General features: G+C 50.5%; 1 protein-coding gene across 1 annotated transcript in view; it reads right to left on the reverse strand.

Annotated features, from left to right (window-relative positions):
• Positions 1 to 17,710, reverse strand: part of GLT1D1 (glycosyltransferase 1 domain containing 1) — a 79,577-nt gene extending 61,867 nt beyond the window's left edge. The window contains exons 1-2 of the mRNA XM_027576248.2: positions 17,581 to 17,710; positions 6,199 to 6,347 (exon numbers count right to left, since the gene is read on the reverse strand). Of these exons, the coding sequence (XP_027432049.1) occupies positions 6,199 to 6,347; positions 17,581 to 17,648 (217 nt within the window). The 5' untranslated portion in view covers positions 17,649 to 17,710. The remainder of the gene's footprint in view (positions 1 to 6,198; positions 6,348 to 17,580) is intronic.
• Positions 17,711 to 18,177: the final 467 nt, after the last annotated feature.

The raw sequence follows: 18,177 nt of genomic DNA on the forward strand, positions 1-18,177 counted from the left end.
CTGAAAAGTGGTCTGCAAACTACTTTCCAAGTGCATTTACTTGGAGCCGCCCAAGCAACTGGCCCTATTTCATCGATCAGTGCCTCTGCTGAAAATTTGTCATTCCCAGAAGTCTGCTGAGAAAAAACATCACAGTTTCCTGAACCTGGCTCTTTAATCAGCCACCTGACTTCACCTGCTTCCTCAGCAGGTTCAAGCCTGAAGCCGATTCTCAATGAGAAAAAGAAAGAGCTTCATGAAAGTGCTTCTCATCCAGTTTTCTGCCACTGTCGGATCACGGGGCACGTTTTCTTTGTGTGCCATTTATGCCAGATGAAGGAGAGCCCAGGAAGCATCCTGCATGGGAGCAGACTTCTGTTACGTTTTAGACGGGGATAGGTACAAAGTTCTCTTCCCATGCACTTGAAAGACCGGTAGGTGTACACGTCGAACGCCTTTCACAGACATGTCCAAGACGGAAGAACACGGGCAACCTGTTACTTCAAAATTAATCTGGTAATTGGTCCATGACTTAAATAAAACATTAAGATTCATATTTAGAAAAAAAATACTTGCATTGTGCCTGCAAAATAGCTACAATAAATATTAATATTGTTACGGCGCTATTTCTCATCGCTTGAATATTCTTCTTAGCAATTTTATTTACTTAATTATTCACTCAGAAAATACTGGTTTTTAAAAAGAAAAGCAAGCTTCCATTTGTCCATGCCGTTAAGGTTTTATTTAGATATATTTACTATGCACAGACATGTAAGTGTGGCCAGTTATTAATTGCCAATATGTATCTGCAGTAAAAATGCACAGATACATCCTGTGGGGAGGCCGTGCTACACTTAGAAAATCCTAAAGTGAACGGGCTCTGCAGACGCCTGCTCATCACAACGTCGTTTACAATTGAGGGGGGTAGTGCAAACAGATAGATATGACTGTTCCTAGTCATGCCGTCAAAGGCCATTCAATGACGGCGGAAGTGTTCCTGACACCAGTAGGTAAGACAGGTTGCTACACTGTGGTACGATCGCGATTTTAGAAATACAGCCACAAATTGCAGAGAAAGATGAGAATGTCAGACACAGCATCCACGGTGCTTAGCCCAGGGAGCATCAATTAATATTACTTTAAAAGAAGTTGCAAGTTTATATTGTAAGAGTGGATCTTTTTTCTGTAAAGTTAATTTTGAAGAAAAACACAAAATCGGTAAAACCGAATACGTCCAGGAAATAGCAGGCACATCTGGGTAGTGAAATTCAAGGGGCTCTATTTCCTTCTTTGTACTTGTGGGAAGTTTCTAAATCATGTAACTTTTTTTTTAATCATTAAATGCTCTATATTTTAATATAGTTTCATCTAGGGGTGCCTGGGTGGTGCCGTCGGTTAAGTGTCTGACTCTTAGTTTTGGCTCAGGTTGTGATCTTAAGGTCGTGAGATCGAGCCCCGAGTTGGGCTCTGCGCTGAACATGGAGTCGGCTTGAGATCCTCTCCCTCTGCCCCTCCCGCTCATGCTCTCTCCCTGTCTAAAATAAACAAATCTTAAAAAATATATATCTTTAAAATCTGTAATAGCTGAATCCATGGAAGACTTAGAAATGTCGGAAATCATGCCCCGCCGGCTGTCAGCACAGGGCAGCTCAGCGTAGAGAACGGAGGAGACAGAGGCCCCTCGATGCATCGGGTGAGAATCACAAGGTGTGCAGCGCCTTCTCTACCTGCCGACGGCGGCTGTGATGCTGTTCATGGCTGGCTGCTCAGGGAGAGGGTGCTTTCAAAGAGATGAGCTTGAGAAATACGTAAAGACCATGGAGACGACAACTGGGGATAAGCCGAAGTCAGACTATGTTTACTAACAGTGGTGCCGCTTCGGGTCCTGGCATTTGTTAGACCAAAGCAGGAAGACCCGGTCCCCTCGTGCCACGGGTTCTAGAGAGGGCTTCTCCCCTCCTACCACTTGTGAGAGAGGCAAAGCTTTAGCTGACTTTGTGGTTTTCCTCCATTTAGTTGAAGCAAAGGCCAAGAAATGGCAAAATGGAGAAGAACTGGACTTTGAAGGAGAAAACCTGGTGATATGACCAGAGCGAGAGGAAACAGGTCCTTCCGTCTGTTGGTTGAGCACGGACTGGACTGACCTTTCTGGGGCATGTCCCTGTCAATCCCAATGAAAGATACACAGTCCTCTGGCCACAGGTTATTCGAGGAATTTAATCCACCAAAATCCCCCCAGAACAAAGTAAAAAATACAATCAAACTTGCTGTGGCCTTACCTGCAATAGCAAAACATGAGACAGATTTTTAATAAACATGGTGCATTCTTCTGGTGGAATACCACACAGCCAGGAAAAAGGGCAGGAGGAGCTCTGCTGATTTGGAAAGATCACTCAGCTGTGTGTACTTACAGTGTCGTTCCATTTGTGGACATAGAGCATACTCCACGTGTATGTGTGCAAGACATTAAAAACACATAGTTTGATGGACAATAATACACCTGATGGTAAACAGATCTCACCAACTCTAGTGCCTGAAGGCTTATGAGTGCAAAACTGACCTACAACGGTCAGTGACAACCTTGTAAAGACTTCCAAGAGCTTTAAGAGCTATGAACGATACCCTGGCCCCTGCACTTCCTTCCTATTTTGAGATCGACCTCAGACTCTGTTTCCCAGGACACTTGCAACAGAATCCCAAGTCATGCTTGTTCAGAGGAAAAGAGCTCTTGGGAGTAAGACTTTCACGAACACCCTCCCCACTGATAGAAGCAGTTTGTGCTGATGGTTCAAGCGGGGTTGCAAAGATAAGGAGACACAGGTAGATTCTCAAAGGTTCCTAAGCTGAGACGTCCATACAGAGATATTCGCTGCCATGACTGTGGGAGAAAAACATGGAAGACAACTCCGATGTCCCTTAATCGAAGACTGGCAAGATGATGGGTGTTCCCATGCTTGGAAGGTTCTGCAAGCATTGACAGAAGGAGGCAGATCTGTACACGTGTGGCTGCAGAAAAATCTCCAGATGCATCGTGGTAAAAAGCAAGACGCTATTTATAGCATGCTCCCACTTATGTTTTTTTTCAAGGAGGAGATACGTACAGATATGTGCCTGGGCTTACATGGAGGCCAGCCCCTGGTGGTCACGCTCAATGACGTCCCCTCCCATGCCCCAGAGGGCTGATTGGTGTAAGCAGGAGATGCTCTGGAACCTAGGGCTTCCAAGGATGGGTCATAATAGGCCAATCAGCTTCCAATGCGCTTTCCCTTCGATGGCTGTCTCTTGGAGAAGCTGGCTGCCATGTCTTGAGGACACTCAGCAACCTCGGCAGAGGCCCACGTGGTGAGAAACTGGGGCCTCCTGCTGACAGCAGGTGGCTCGTGTGGGACCAGTCGGGCCTCCAGATGACTCAGCCTCAGCCGGAGCACATCCTACGTGGTCTTGACTACAGCCTCACCAGAGACCCTGAGACAGAATCAGCACAGCTGTTTCTGAATTCCAGACTCACGGAAACTATTACATATAAATGCATTATATTACATATAAATGCATATAAATGCAAGTCACTACTAGTCACCCACGGAAACTATTACATATAAATGCATTATATTACATATAAATGCATATAAATGCAAGTCACTCACTACTAGTCACCCACAGAAACTATTACATGTAAATGCAAGTCACTCACTTTCGGGGGTAATTTGTTACATAATGACAGATAACTAGCACAGTCCCTGTAATACATTTCCAGGAGAATACACAAGGAAATGATAACTAGTTGTCTCCGCGGATAACAAATTAGACAGCTGGAATGAGAAGTGGGACAAAGGTTTCCTTTTTGTGCTTGATCATTTAGTTACATTCACTCTGTGCTGGGGGGAGACTGAAGTGGGCATGTAGCAGCTTAGATTTTAAAAACAGCACCTTGTCCAATGTGCCCAGGCAGGAAGCGAGCATCCAGTGAGGCCCCAGCCAGTGAGCCCCAGCTCCCTGTTGCGGGCAGAAGGTGGGAGGGAGAGCAGGAAGAGGAAGTGAGGCAGAAAGTCACCTTTAGCAATGAGACTGCCGGAAATTTCCGAAGCTTGGCACATTCTGCTGACGGAAGCTCCATTCTCCTATGAAGATGACCGTAGATCATTTTGGCCCTCAAATGACATCCCGCCTCCTGAAATGTGATGCCACTGCCATGTCAGTTAATCCACGTTTGCGAAAAGGCACTCATCGGTCAGCTACAACGCAGTGGTCTCTTCTGCCTTCACTTGGTGCCTCTGTGCTTTCACGGAAGTCACATCGGCCTCGGGAGTGTTAAGAAAGAGCCCCCAGCTGTAGCTGAAGTCAAAACGAGGTGCGTGCATGTCCTTTCAGTGACCGAGGGAACTGTGTTTTAGGGTCCCCCGGGGACTGAGCTGTCAAGTTTTTAAGAGAGAGGGTACTGTTGTTCAACTTCACTATTTACTACTAATTAAGAGCTCACACTCTGTGAAGTTGCATCAAATACTTTGCAGTTTGGGGTGCCTGGCTGGCTCGGCCTGAGAGCACTGGACTCTGGGTTTGTTTTTTTTTTAATTTATTTAAATTAAATTTAGTTAGCATATAGTGTATTATTAGTTCCGGGGGCAGAATTTAGTGACTCATCAGTTTCGTATAACACCCAGTGCTCATTACATCACATGCCCTCCTTAAAGCCCCTCACCCAGGTACCCCTTCCCCCAGCCCCCCTCCCCTCCAGCAACCCTGTTTGTTTGCTATGATTAAGAGTCTCTTATGGTTTGCCTCCCTCTCTGTTTTTGTCATTTTTCCTTTCCTTTCCCTATGTTCATCTGTTTTCTTTCTTAAATCCCACATAGGACTGAGATCATACGATAATTATCTTTCTCTGATTGACTTATTTCGCTGAGCATAATACCCTCCAGTTCCATCCACATTGTTGCAAATGGCAGGATCTCAGGGTTCCGAGGGCAAGTACCATGTTGGATGTAGAGCTTACTTAAAAAAATACGTACTTTGCTGGTCTGGGTCAAGTAGCGATGTAAATCATTTCTGTGCGGTGGTGATGGTTAACGCTATGTTTGAGCTCAGGGACAACCAGACAGCCGGTAAAGCATTATTTCTGCATGTGTCTGTGGGGGTGTTTCCGGCTGAGACTAGCATTTGAATTGGCAGACTGAGGGAGGAAGATGGCCGCCCTCACTGAGGCAAGTGGGTGTTACCCCATCTGCTCAAGGCCTCTGGAGCAGAAGGGCGAGGTTGAGCCGAGACATCCATCTTCCCCCATGCCGGCTCCCAGCTCTCGGGCTTTCCGACTCAAACAGCGACTGACACCAGCAGCCCCCAGATTCTCAGACCTTCAGACCCGGACGGAAAGGGTCTCCAGCTTCCAGAGGGCAGGCCGCGAGACTTCTGGGCCTCCGTCATCCCGTAAGCCCGTCTCCGTGATAAATCTCCTCTTCTGTGTGTCTGTACACACAGACTCCTGGGCTCGTCTCTCTGGAGAGCCCTGACTAATGTCCCGGAGGGCCCATCGCACGTGACCCTGCTCCGTAGCTAACCTAGCAAGCTAGTTTCATATTTTCCATTAAAGCACCCACTCAACTCCCAGTTCCTCAGGTGCTCTTTAAGCTACTTCAGGATCTTAGTGTTTGCCTTGTTAGTAAATCAGTGGAATAAAATGTTTCATACGTGCCCATTCTGTGTTTCTAAGAGGCGCGTATGTTTGACTTTTGAAAATTATACTCTGAGTGAGGAGCTGTACCTCAGGACATTCAGGACAGCTCTCTGGGGAGGCGGTACAACGGCTTCAGCACACATCCATTCTTGTCGGCAGAGTTACATCCTTTTGGAAAATGAGGCCCTAAGAAGGACAACGCAAAGAAGATGAGGGTGATCCTTCCAGGTTTGAACCGGGTCAACAGGATGAACTGAGATCTCAGCTCTGTTGTGTTTTTTTAAAGATTTATTTATTCATGAGAGAGACAGACAGAGAGAGAGCACGAGCAGGGGGAGCAGCAGAGGCAGAGGGAGAAGCAGGCTCCCCGCCGAGCAGGAGCCCAATGACGTGGGGCTCGATCCCAGGACCCCGGGATCATGACCTGAGCCGAAGGCAGACGCTTCACCGACTGGCCGCCCAGGCGCCCCTCAACTGTTTTATTTGACGCTGTAAGTGCTTCTGGTTTCCATGATTTCCAGTGTTTCACCTTTGGAGAGAAAGAAGATTACCTTGCAAGAGTCGGCCTCCTCTGTACAGGTGAAGAGCCAATGCTGCCTCTAAGTTCTCAGCCTTGATGAGGTGGGCGATTTCAGATGAGCTTTCCAGGTCAAAGGCATCTTTCAGAAGACATACATGGCCGGCAGCTTCTAGATGGTCCCTTTACCAAAAAATATAAACAGAGAAAAAAAGATGAGGGCAAAGGAGAAATACGCCACAGGTGGCTACGGGGATGAACATCTTAAATCAAAAGATTATTTAAATCAAAAAGTTAATAAACTGTATCTTCTGAATTGTCCTGTAGGGGCAACCCTCCTAAAATACAGGACAAGGCTCACCATCAGTGGCAATAATGATTCGCCCACCAGTGTCTGGTCCCTGGGACCTCTGCTGGACCAAGGCCAGCGGGATGAGGGCTAATTCAGTCCTGAGACAAAAGGCACACACTGAGAGTATTCAGTGGCATTTGCTGGGCCAGAAAGCTCCTTTTTTAAATTTCCTTGACTCCACCTTTTTTCTCCTGTCCCTTAATTATGGATGATACCCAAAGTTTGCTTTTAGGCATCTGACATCCAGTTCTTAATAAAGACTTCCAAAGTCACCCATTATCACAGCTTCTAAAGATATTTCATGGCCTTTCCATTCTGCCTCCAAAATATCTTTCAAGAACATATCTTTCTTTTCATCCTGGTTCAGCTCCTTGTAACATAAATCTAAAATACAAATCTAATAAAAGAAATTTTCTGAATGATGACACAGCATGAGCAAAATCAAAAGACAGATAAGAAACTGAGAAAGACTACTTAAAACACTTAACAGAAAGAAAGAAGCTAATTTACTTAATAAATAAAGAGCTCTCATAAATCAATAAGAAAAAAAAAAACAAGTAACAACTTGATGGCAAATTAGGGATGGACCTAAAATTGCAGGCCCTCGAAAAAGAAATTCAACTGGGCTTTTAGATACAGGAAATGGTGCTGGACTTCAGTCATCTTTTTTACGTAGAATATTTGTAAAGATCAAAAGTCTGCCTAAGGCTTTGTGAAATAAACACGCCTGTCCATTATTCTGAGCGGGTAAACTGGTACAAATTCTGGTGGGTAATGAAGCCACAGCTAGGGTACTTCAGACGCACAAACTGTCACCAAACACCTCCACTTCCAGGAATCAATTCCCAAACTACCCTTGGATATGCGTGCAAAAACATGCCCCCCAGACGAGGTTCTGCAGCTGCGTCTCACTCCCCAAACAGACTGGACACAACCTCAGTGCGCGTCAGTAGGGAACTTGCTACATTAAGGCACGTTCGACACCACCAAGCTCTGCTGCCAAAAAAGGGATGCAGTAGATCGCAGTGAAATACAGTTGACTCCTGAACGACGTGGGGGTTGGGGCGTCACCACCTCCACATGCAGTCAAAAATCCACATATAACTCTGACTCCCCCAAAACTTCACTAACCGCCTACTGCTGACTGGAAGCCTTCCCACTAACATAAACAGTTGATTAACACAGATGTCGCATGTCATACATATTATATACTGTATTCTTACAATAAACTGGAGAAAAGAAAAGGTTATTTGGGAAATCATAAGGAAGAGAAAATATATTTACAGTCCTGTACTCTTATTTATAGAAAAAAAACTCCACATGTAAGTGGACCCATGCAGTTCAAACCCCGAGTTGTTCAAGGGTCAAGTGTAATTTAGCATCAACTCCAAGATAATGTCCTTAATGAAGAGGAGGTGAAGTGAAGAATACTTTGTGTATATATAGTGTGTGTGCATGGAGTATCTGTAGGGCACATAAGAAATAGATACCAATGATTATGTCTACGGAGGAGAAACAGGGACACGCCCTTTCGTGTTGCCGGATTTTACGCATGGGCAGATGTTATATTTTATAGTTGTTGGAGGTGTGCGTGCACGTGTACATCAACGAACCCACCCGGGCCTCCCAGGGTAGCCAGCTCAGCCAACAACTCTGGGAGAATGGGGCCCGAATCTGCCTTGCTTCTTGAATGAACTGATGGCTGAATGCGTCTCCGGGATCAAGCCCAAACGCCTTAGCCTGGCACGCAGTGGGCGCCCTTCATAGCCCGCGTGCCGGCCGCCCCCCACTCCACCCACCTTAGCTCCAGACCCACTCTTCTACTTGCGAGATGCCCAATTCAGCGTGCATTCTGAGTGCCCGTGGCCATGACTGTCCATTTCCTAATGCAAACTCCTGGGAGACCCCACAGCCCCCGATCCCACCACCACCACTGTGCAGAGTCTCTCTTGCGATCCTTCCCATCGCACTTAGGCTTCCATTACAAAGCCAGCACGTAGGTGACCATCAAGTTCCCTGAAAATTACCCTCAAGCATCTCTAAAATCATCCAGAAGTCGCTCTAGTACAAAGTTCAAATCCAACATAGCCCTTCTTTTTTTTTTTTTTTTTTACTCCAGCCATAAAACAGATTGTTATTTCTTTAGCTAAACACCAGGTGAACTAGGGGCTTGCATTTAGGAGTAATAGTGTACAAAACAAATAAGGATAAGAATAAAAGAATGAAGGAGCTAGAATCTTCAAGCAAAGTGGTCATAAAATGGCCAAGTTGTTTGCGATGTGGGAGCCACACACAAGCTCAGGAACTTTTTTTTTTTTAAGATTTTATTTATTTATTTGAGAGAGAGAATGAGAGAGAGAGCATGGGGGGGGAGGGTCAGAGGGAGAAGCAGACTCCCCGCTGAGCAGGGAGCCCGATGCGGGACTCGATCCCGGGACTCCAGGATCATGACCTGAGCCGAAGGCAGTCGCCCAACCGCCTGAGCCACCCAGGCGCCCTTTCTTTTTTTTTTTTTTTTTAATATTTTATTTATTTATTTGACACAGAGAGAAAGACAGCGAGAGAGGGAACACAAGCAGGGGGAGAGGCAGAGGGAGAAGCAGGCTTCCCGCTGAGTAGGGAGCCCATCGTGGGACTCCATCCCAGGACCCCGGGATCATGACCCGAGCCGAAGGCAGATGCTTAACGACTGAGCCACCCAGGCGCCCATGCTCAGGAACTCTTGAGGCAAGAGCAGATTCAAACATCTTGCTCACAGCCACTCTGGGGAGTAGGGTGAGCATCATCACCTGCGCTACTCTGCAAATGATAATTGTTCTCTCTCTCTGTAATTAAATGCACAATGCTGCAGCTGTCACTGGGCAAATAAGAAGCGGAGATCTTGCTTAAGCTATTGAAGTACAACGAGTATCTCGATCTTACCATCTCCACTGTTAATGTTGATCAGTCATTATTAGCCGGGAACACTGCCCCTCCCCACCTCACCCCACCTCAACTCTTCTGCAAGGGCTGTGAGCAAGGGACAAACAGAGCCAGCTTTCATCAGCCTCAAAGTTAGTATTTTACAAAAATAAGAATCCAGTGTGCTTCTGAGCATGGGTGAGTAGTTGTTATTCCATTTTCTTAAAACTCTAGGAAATGAGAAACCAAAAACGAATGTGTTGATAAATGGAAAAGAAGCAGTTGGATTTCTACTTAGAGAATCCATTCCTGAGAGATTTCTGTCTTATGAAGAATTGATAAGATAGGACATATGGAATGGAGGTGGTTAGGTACACATAATGGGTTGTTCTTGGTCTTTTAAACATATTTTTAAATGACATTTCAACACTAACGTTACGATCTTATAAATATCCCAAAACAATTTTTTTTTAATCTTAATTCTCTGTGACTAAGAGTTTACCCTTGTTTCTGGTTGACTTTTAATGCCCTTAAGCTGCTCTGTCCCTCTTCCTTCTTTAAGTGATCATGTGATTCAAATAAACTCTGTGAGCACCTAATATGTCCAAGGAGTTCTGGTTTATTTGAAGGCTTTTTTTTTTTTTTTTTAATTTTACTTATTTGAGAGAGAGAGAGAGAGAGAACACAAGCGGTGGGGAGGAGCAGAGGGAGAAGCAGACTCCTGCTGAGCGGAGAACCTGACGTGGGACTCGATCCCAGGACCCTGAGATCATGACCTGAGCCGAAGGCAGATGCTTAACCGACTGAGCCACGTAGGTGCCCCGACTGAAGGCTGTTTTGAGAAGGAATGCATCTCTCACAAATTAAGAGATCTTAAGCATGATTTGGCAGTTCTGGGAAGAGATGAACCCATTTGCACATGCCCGACTTCAGATTCAGTAGGATTTACCTGCTTCCACCTGGCTGAAAACCATCCTCTAACTGAGGGAGTAGAGAACCTTGCTCATTTGTGTGTGTTTAACTTAGGCAAACTTGCATAAACTATGATGTCTGGATTAAAAAAATTGCAGGAGGAACTTAACGAGGGTAGGCAATACCAACTGCATTCTGTTCTATCCCCATGTGACCCTGTGTGACCCCGAGATGGGAACAGGGCCCTAGTACTCTTCGGGGCTGTCCCACCCCGTGGGCCTCTCAGGGCGTGAGCCCCTGGCCAGGCCCAGTGACACAGCACCTACGGGGGAGAAGCAGGGATGTGCTGTTTCTGGTGGGGGAAAGTTGGCGGGGGCTGGAGTAAAATGGTGCTCTCTGGACAGTATTTCAAGAATTTCTAATGTATAAAAGAAATCATGCTGGTCTTGGAATGATGAGGGTGCTCATGAAGATGGAGGCCCTTGTGTGACAGCCTGCACAAATTCACAGGTTCTAGTTTGGAATGGTGAACTAGAGAGGACACTGCCCCATGTAACCTTCTGTGGATTAAGGGAGATAATAACACATTTGCAGGACAGCGTGTTACTTAGAATAGTGATGTCAATGTGTTTTCTAAACTGTAAAGTCTATCTACCTTTTAAATGGGATTCTGGTGCTCAAGAGATTACTGTGGTGAAGCCAGTCTTTTTAAAAGAATGCAAAGTTCCACAAGAAAACAGGCAAAATGACCAGATCAGGAAGTGTCCCAAGCCCCAGTGTCTGCTGAGATGGGGCTAATGAAATATGAATGGGGTTGTGGGGGGAGGCTAGTGACAACCATGAGGCGTGATGAGCTCGCCTGAAGAGAGATGCGCTAAGGGCCTGAAGAGAGATGCGCTAAGTGTAAAATATGCACACGGCTCACTAATAATTTCTGTATTGATGACATATTGACATGGTATTTGGAAATACTGAGTTCCAAAGAATGTATTACAATTAATTTTATCCATTTCTTTGTGCTTTGTTTAATGTGACCACCAGAATATGTAAAATGAGGGGGGCATTCAAATTGCTTCTATTGGTACCAGGCAGACATGCTCCTCACCTTTGCCGGTTCTGCCATCTTACCAAGGGAGGATTGGTATTTGAATTTCTATGGAAAACTTCCTGATTTTAATGTTCCCAAATGTATTTCTTGCTCCTTCAGTGCCAACATTTGTTATTCCCTTAAATCTTCAAAAGTTCATGGACGTCTGCCGTCTGCTTTCCCCCTTCCTTTATGAGACTTAGTGAAGCTCTCACACCTGCCGGGTCTGTGGCCTCTGGAGTGTGCATTCCCATGTCCCCTCTTCCCAAAACTGTGAATGTCCCTGTCGCCCATCTGAGTGGGAAGTGCCCTAGCCCCAGGTAGAGGTGCTCCTGCTGGCTCAGGGCAATCAGAGCACCCCAGCTGGCGGTCCTCCCACCACAGACATGCAGCTCTAGGACTTGGGGGCCCTCACTTGCCCCTGCAGAGACTCAGACCCTCCTTCTTGCAAGGCCTGACATGGGAGGTGCCGGCAAGGAAAACCTAGCAAGAATGGGAAGTGGACCCAAGAAGGGGCAAGAAGCAGACTCCTGTCCTTAGCATCTTCGCTGCAAAATCAAGCCTGAAGACTGCCCCACCTCCAGACCTTTTATCGGATAAGCCGCTAAATTCCCTTCACTGTCCAGGCAGTTGGGGTTGGGTTTCCACTTACTTAAAGCTGAAAATCTCTGATACCGCTGCAGACAAGCAGCTTAGAGCTTTTATTGGCATTTGATGCATAACTTGCTTGCTACATCCAGCTCTTCCTAAAGTCATCCAGTCTCTGAGCACAATCATTATCTTTCCCCAGGCTCCTCAATCACTTCAACCACAAAGACCTCTGACCTCATAGAGCTCCCAGGCCCCGGCCTCCACGCCTGCCGCCAGCAGCCCCTCCTGCGTGTCCTCCCAGCCCCACAAAGATTCCTTTTCCTGTTGGTCTAGTGAGTTGCTTGTCAATACCTTAACCCCTCCTCTGCTGGCCTTTTGTAGCGCCCCAGGTACGTCTGGCAAGGCAAGCGCAGGACGCCCCAGCCACCCACCTCCTGGTGGCCGCCGCTGCAGCGGCGTGGGAGAGTGCGGTGGGTGTGGGACGGCCGCGGCTCGGGCCCATGATTTCAGGGACCCCTCGCATCACCGGGGTGGCTACCCACCCCTGGAACTTGAACATGCCCCTCCCTCGGCTCCCCCAGAGCCACCTGCTTCCCAGCCCCACGTCTGCCCATCGCAGCCCTGGCTCTGACACGCGTGGGCCCCACTCTGGGCCAGAAGTGTCCCCATGGTCGGACGGGCACACGGGGCACGCTCGCAGCACACAGCCACCCGTGGGCGTGTGGCCGCACTCCGTGAACACGGGGCTGGGTGCTCACCAGGCCGCAGAGCCAGCCCTCTCCTCTCCCAGGCCTGCGGTCCTGTGAGCGCTCTGTGTCCAGAACCCTCACCGTGGCTCCACCTGCCCAGCCAGCTACTCTCAGGCCGCACTCGGTGCCCCTGCTTCTCCCACCCCTGGGCCTCCGCACAGATGGTTCCCATGGCCGGGAATGCCATTCCCAGCTATCTCGGTCCTCACCGAGCTCACCTGCCGGGCTCTGGCTTAGAGAGTCATCCATTACCTAGCCCATCTATCAACGTGGGCGCTATTCCCTTCCACTTCCCAAGTGGCCTCCACCCGAGGATCGAGGATGAGACAAACACAACGTGGTGCCCACCCCGGAACGCCTCGGCTATCAGAGGGTCCGGCAGTGATGCGTACGCACAGTCCTCGGGAAGGGCCGCATGGTGGGTGGTCACATGTACAGGAGTGTGCAGAAGAAACAGAGCCACGCAGACAGAGAGCAGACGAGTGGGGGCTGGGGCATCTGGTGAGACAAATGTTCTGGAATCAGACCGTAGAGATGACTCCGTGACTTTACGAATATACCAAAAAGCACTGAATTGCACACCTTGAAAGTGTGAATTTTTTTGGTACATGAACTATATCTCAATAAAGCAAACTGTAGGAGAAAGAAAAAGCTATTTCTCAGGGGAGCTCCCCAGACCCTCCAGAAGGCCTGCTCCTTTCATCACCCTGCACTTCTTCCTGCACAGATCACAAGGCAATTAACTGAGCCATTTCTGCAAATGTATGTTGTTCGTCTGCCATGCAGGAATGCTAGAACCTTCTCTGCAATCACCTGCTGAGCACAGAGCTGATGGCCGTGTGCTCGGGAGACAGAGGGCACCCTCGGGCACCATGCCCTACTGGAGACACTCAATAATAAATACTTGCTGAATGAAAATATTAAGTGACTTTCAAAAACTATTACTTGAGGGGGAACAGTAAAGCCTTTTCCTACTGACTTCACAGACGTCCGAAGTTTCCTTGGCATCTGCTAAAGAAGAGCTAGAAGCCTAGAGAACTTTCCTTCGGGCTCTTCTTCCCAAGGGTCGGGCGATCACAGCAGAATCCAGAGGTCCGAAGAGCGGGCAGCCGTGGGGATGGGAGTCAGCCCTGGCCTGCAGGCGGGCCGCTCTGCACTTCCTCCCCTCCCTTCCTGACACACCTTTCCACACCGCTTCTGTTTGCTTCTGTTACCCCACGCACCTGTGCCAGAGGAGAACAAGCCAGCCGCACCCTCGGCTCCAAGGCCAGCTCCCCACATTCATGCAGACGCCAACACGTGCATCCGTGGGCCACAATGACCCTCAGAATTCCCTTCTCCGACCGGAGCGGCCTGAACCCGAGGAGCTTTGCCGACAAAACCGCAGGCCTGGCGCCGGTACTCTGGCGAGCGCCGTGTACAACGGGGGTCAGAAACCCTTTCCTGGAAGGGGCTGGAGACTGCAGAGCTTTGGGTCCCCATCCAACTGCCCAGATCTGCCACTGCCACGGGGGGGATGGGGAGGCGGCAACCAGCGCCGCAGGGCGCCGCCCTGTCCCCCAGATTTTCCTCACGAAACAGCCACTGCGTCTGGTTGGCCTGTGGGCCCAACTTGGCCCAGCCTTGGCTGATTATTCCAGGGCTCTGAGGACCGGCCTCCCACCTGAGTTCAGCGCCCTTTCAAACTGTGGACCCACCACTATTTCACTACAACAACTCTGAATATTTTTTTTCACATCCATTACTTGTGCAATTTATTTCTCCATCACCCATGAAATGAACTTTGTTCTCTAGAGAACTTTGTTCCCCAGGTTCCTGATCCTGTTTTTAACTTACCAGAGCAGCTTTTCCTTGTGATCTTTTTTGTTAGGAACTGACCTGAACACATCTGCCTGATTTAGAGGCATTGTCAGGATCACTGTCAGGTTCTTCTGGAAAATGGCTGTAGCTTCAGGGGATGGGAGGTGAGCGGGGAACCCCGGTCCCCTCGCTGGACCACTCTGAGAGCCAGACTAGCCAACCTGGGCAGTGGAGTGTGGCGCCGCAGTGGGGACAGGGGTGCGGGCTCCCCGACCTCGTGTTCACACAGGGGCCCCCTTAACCCTTCCAGCAAACCAAAGACCCTCAACAGCGATAATTATTCCTGAATGCCTCACGCTAATGAACAAACCCTCTAACATTCGCAGGGCTTCAGAAACCACTCCAGAAGGAGGTGCCCGATGAAGGTATGTAGAAAGGCTTAACTAACAGCTGCTGGGTCAGGCACAAGGTGAACGGACTCCCCCACGTGGCACGCAGGTCTATGGAAGGGCAAAGTGCGCAGAGACAATAAAACAGTCACTCTGCTTATCGATCCCCACACGGACCATTCCTCCCCAACACCCTCCCTCCGGCTATTGCCTACACCGGCTAAACCACTGCATCCAGCAGGACCCACAAAATACAGAGGCTGCCCGGTGGCCTGGCCCACGTCCCAAACCCGAGCCGCAGTTGGCCAGGAAATGCATCTCTGTTGAGGAAATCCAACACAGGCCAGTCGGGCTCCTCCAGCTCGGTTTAGCCAGCTCACCTGCCCCTCGCAGGCAGGACCTGCTAGCTCTGCTAGCTAGAGGAACCCCGACCTCCCAGCCAGCCAGGACTGTCCCCGCCGAGCTGCTTCTAAGGCTCCATGAACCTCGCTCTAGCCCCAAATCCCACAGAAGTGCGACCGGCTGGTGAGGCAGGGAATCCCTGATCCATGGGTCGTTTTCCCTTGAATAAAGGACGGTAATTTCCTTACTAAATAGTTGTGGTTTTGTTATGCGACATGCTCCACATTCAACAGCCAAGCCCTGTTTACTTTACTTCTGAAATATGTCAGACCCAAATGCTCACCTCCTCTGCCCCCCCAATCCACCCTCCAAAACACAGCTCAAACGACCTTCTTCAAAACTGGATCGCTTTTGGGGTGCCTGGGTGGCTCAGTCGTTGGGCGTTTGCCTTCAGCTCAGGACATGCTGGATCGCTTTTGGTGGCTTCATTCTGTTCGTGGCACAAAACCACGGGTCCCGGATGACATGGGTCCTGCCCACGTCTCCAGCCATGTCTACCCACTCCACCCAGAGCGGGGTTTGTCTCAGCACTACTGACATTTTGGGCTGGGGGCGCCTAGGGGCCTTTGGAATATTGGGGTTCATATGTACAGTTCACATCGGGAACAAAATGTTAAACAAAGAGATGCTTTCTCTAGTTCCCTAACAGGATCTGGCATCTCTCTCTGACCCCCCTTCCAGGCACTGCCCCCCGTGTGCCCCCCCCCCCCCGCTGCCCCGGAAGCACTAGATTCCAGAGAACCCCGCCTTCTGCTTCTCAGGCTTGTCAACCTCGGTCTGGCCTCGGGACCTGTGCTCTTGCTATTACCCCCTCCCGAACCATCTTCCCAGATCAGAGCGAGCTGCTGCTTTTGGTCACAGAGGTCTGAGCTTAACCATCACCAAGTCAGAACGGCTCCCGGCCCAGCCCGCCTGTGGCCCTCACCACCATTTGAAACTGCCTCCTCTAATTCTGTGGACCCCCTGCTAGAATGTGCTTCATCAGAGCAGAGGCCACAGGGCACTTCCTCCCTCCGTGTGCCCATGAGTGAAAGCAGGGGCACTGAAATTAGACTGAAGATAAACCTGTATGATGAAAATCCTCATTGTGAAATCCTAATCGTAAGCCTCAGAAAACTGATTTATCCTCTATCAGTCATTGCCACTTATACTCTGGTGGAGAACTGTGACATCTTTAAGTGGAAAGGGACATTAAAGGGTTGGCTTTGCCCCCAGTCGTTCATTTTAATGATGGGGAAACAGACCCACTGAGGGGAAGTAAGTTGAGAAATTTCATGAAGCAAGTCAGTTAAAAACAGCAACAATGACTCTCCGTTAAGCTTCAGGCACTACTCTGGTCTGTGCGTGCCCTGAGGGGCTTACAGTGCAGAAAGGAGAAGAGAAAAAACACAAATAAGCACATGACTAGATCATTGCAGCAGAAGGTAAGTGTTGAGAAGGTGAGCACACAGGAGGGGGAGATGGAACAGGGTATGCTGGGAGCAGAGGTGGGAGGCCCCCTCGGTCAGCAGGGCCCACCCGAAGGATGAGGGAGCGCTTGCACGTTTGCTGCACCCTGGGCCTGGAAACCCTCCCCAGCTCCAGGCTCCCGGGGACCCTCCTTCGCACTCAGGATTCTGCACAAACGTCACTTAGGCAGGGAGGCCTCCCCAGGGCCTCCCTGCCTGAAACAGCTCCCGTGCACGAGCAGCCCCTAACCCTGTTAGGTTATATACATTGCGTCGGTCACGGCAGGCATCCATGCGCTTTTACTCTCTTCTGCCCCACGGCAATGTAAGCGTCACGCAGACCCGACCTCGGTTCTCCTTGCAGAGTCCCCAAGCCTAGGGCGCTCCTAATGCACAGAAAGCATCAATGAACCAGGCACGGAAGATGTGCGTGCGGAGCAGGCCGGCAGCCCCTGCAGCGCCTTCTCCCTACCATCCTGCCCTAGTGCGGGGTCCTAAGCGGAGTCCCCCCCCCGCAACCCCAGACAACCCCAGAGGCCAGTGGGTGCGCGTGAGGACAGCCGCGTCCACGCGGGGCCGGGGCACCTGGGCCGGGGCTGGGCCCTGCGCGCCCGCGGACCCCACCTCCCCGCGCCCCCCCGCGGGCCGCCGCCTCCCCGCGCCCGCCCAGGCCCCCTGCGCGCCCGCCAGTCCGTTTGGGCGCGCAGTCGGGGCGGCCGGGGGGGGGGGGGCCACCGAGCGCGCCGCGCTCACAACGCGGATGCTCGGCCGGCGCCCGCACCTACCGGACGCGCTCGGCCGTGACGGCGTTGCCGGTGTGCCGCCGCAGTACGGCCAGGAACAGGAGCCGCATGCCGCCATCGACCGCCTGCCGCCGCCGCCGCCGCCGCCGCGGACCTGGCCCGGAGGCGGGGGCGGGAGCGCGGACCCGGGCGGGGGGGGGGGGGGGGACTGGGGGCGGGGACGCGGACAGGGGTAGGGGGTGGGGGGCGGGCGCCCGGGCGGCGAGCGGTGGCGCTGGGTCGGTCCCGCCCGCCGCTCCTGAGGCCGCGCCCGCGCTCGCCGCTTCTGGCACCGGGTTCCCGGCGCGCGGGAAGCGGGGGAGAGAGGGTAGCGCGAGGCCTCTCCCGCGGGGACCGGGGCCCCGGGCCCCGGGGTTCGCGGGGCCATTTGTACAAGGACCGCTCCCACGGGACGAGCACCAGGGGTTCCTCGGGTCCCTCCCATGGGAACCAGAAGAGATCACAGGTGTACTCTCATGGGTCCACTCCCATGGGGAGGAGGCTGTAGGTCTGCTCCCTTGGGGACTAGCACCAGCGGTGATTTTGGGTCCCCTCCCACAGGGACCAGCAGCAGGGGTGACTGCAGATGCCCTCCCTCAG

Source organism: Zalophus californianus, chromosome 14, assembly GCF_009762305.2.
Source record: "Zalophus californianus isolate mZalCal1 chromosome 14, mZalCal1.pri.v2, whole genome shotgun sequence".
Classification (NCBI taxonomy): Eukaryota; Metazoa; Chordata; class Mammalia; order Carnivora; family Otariidae; genus Zalophus; species Zalophus californianus.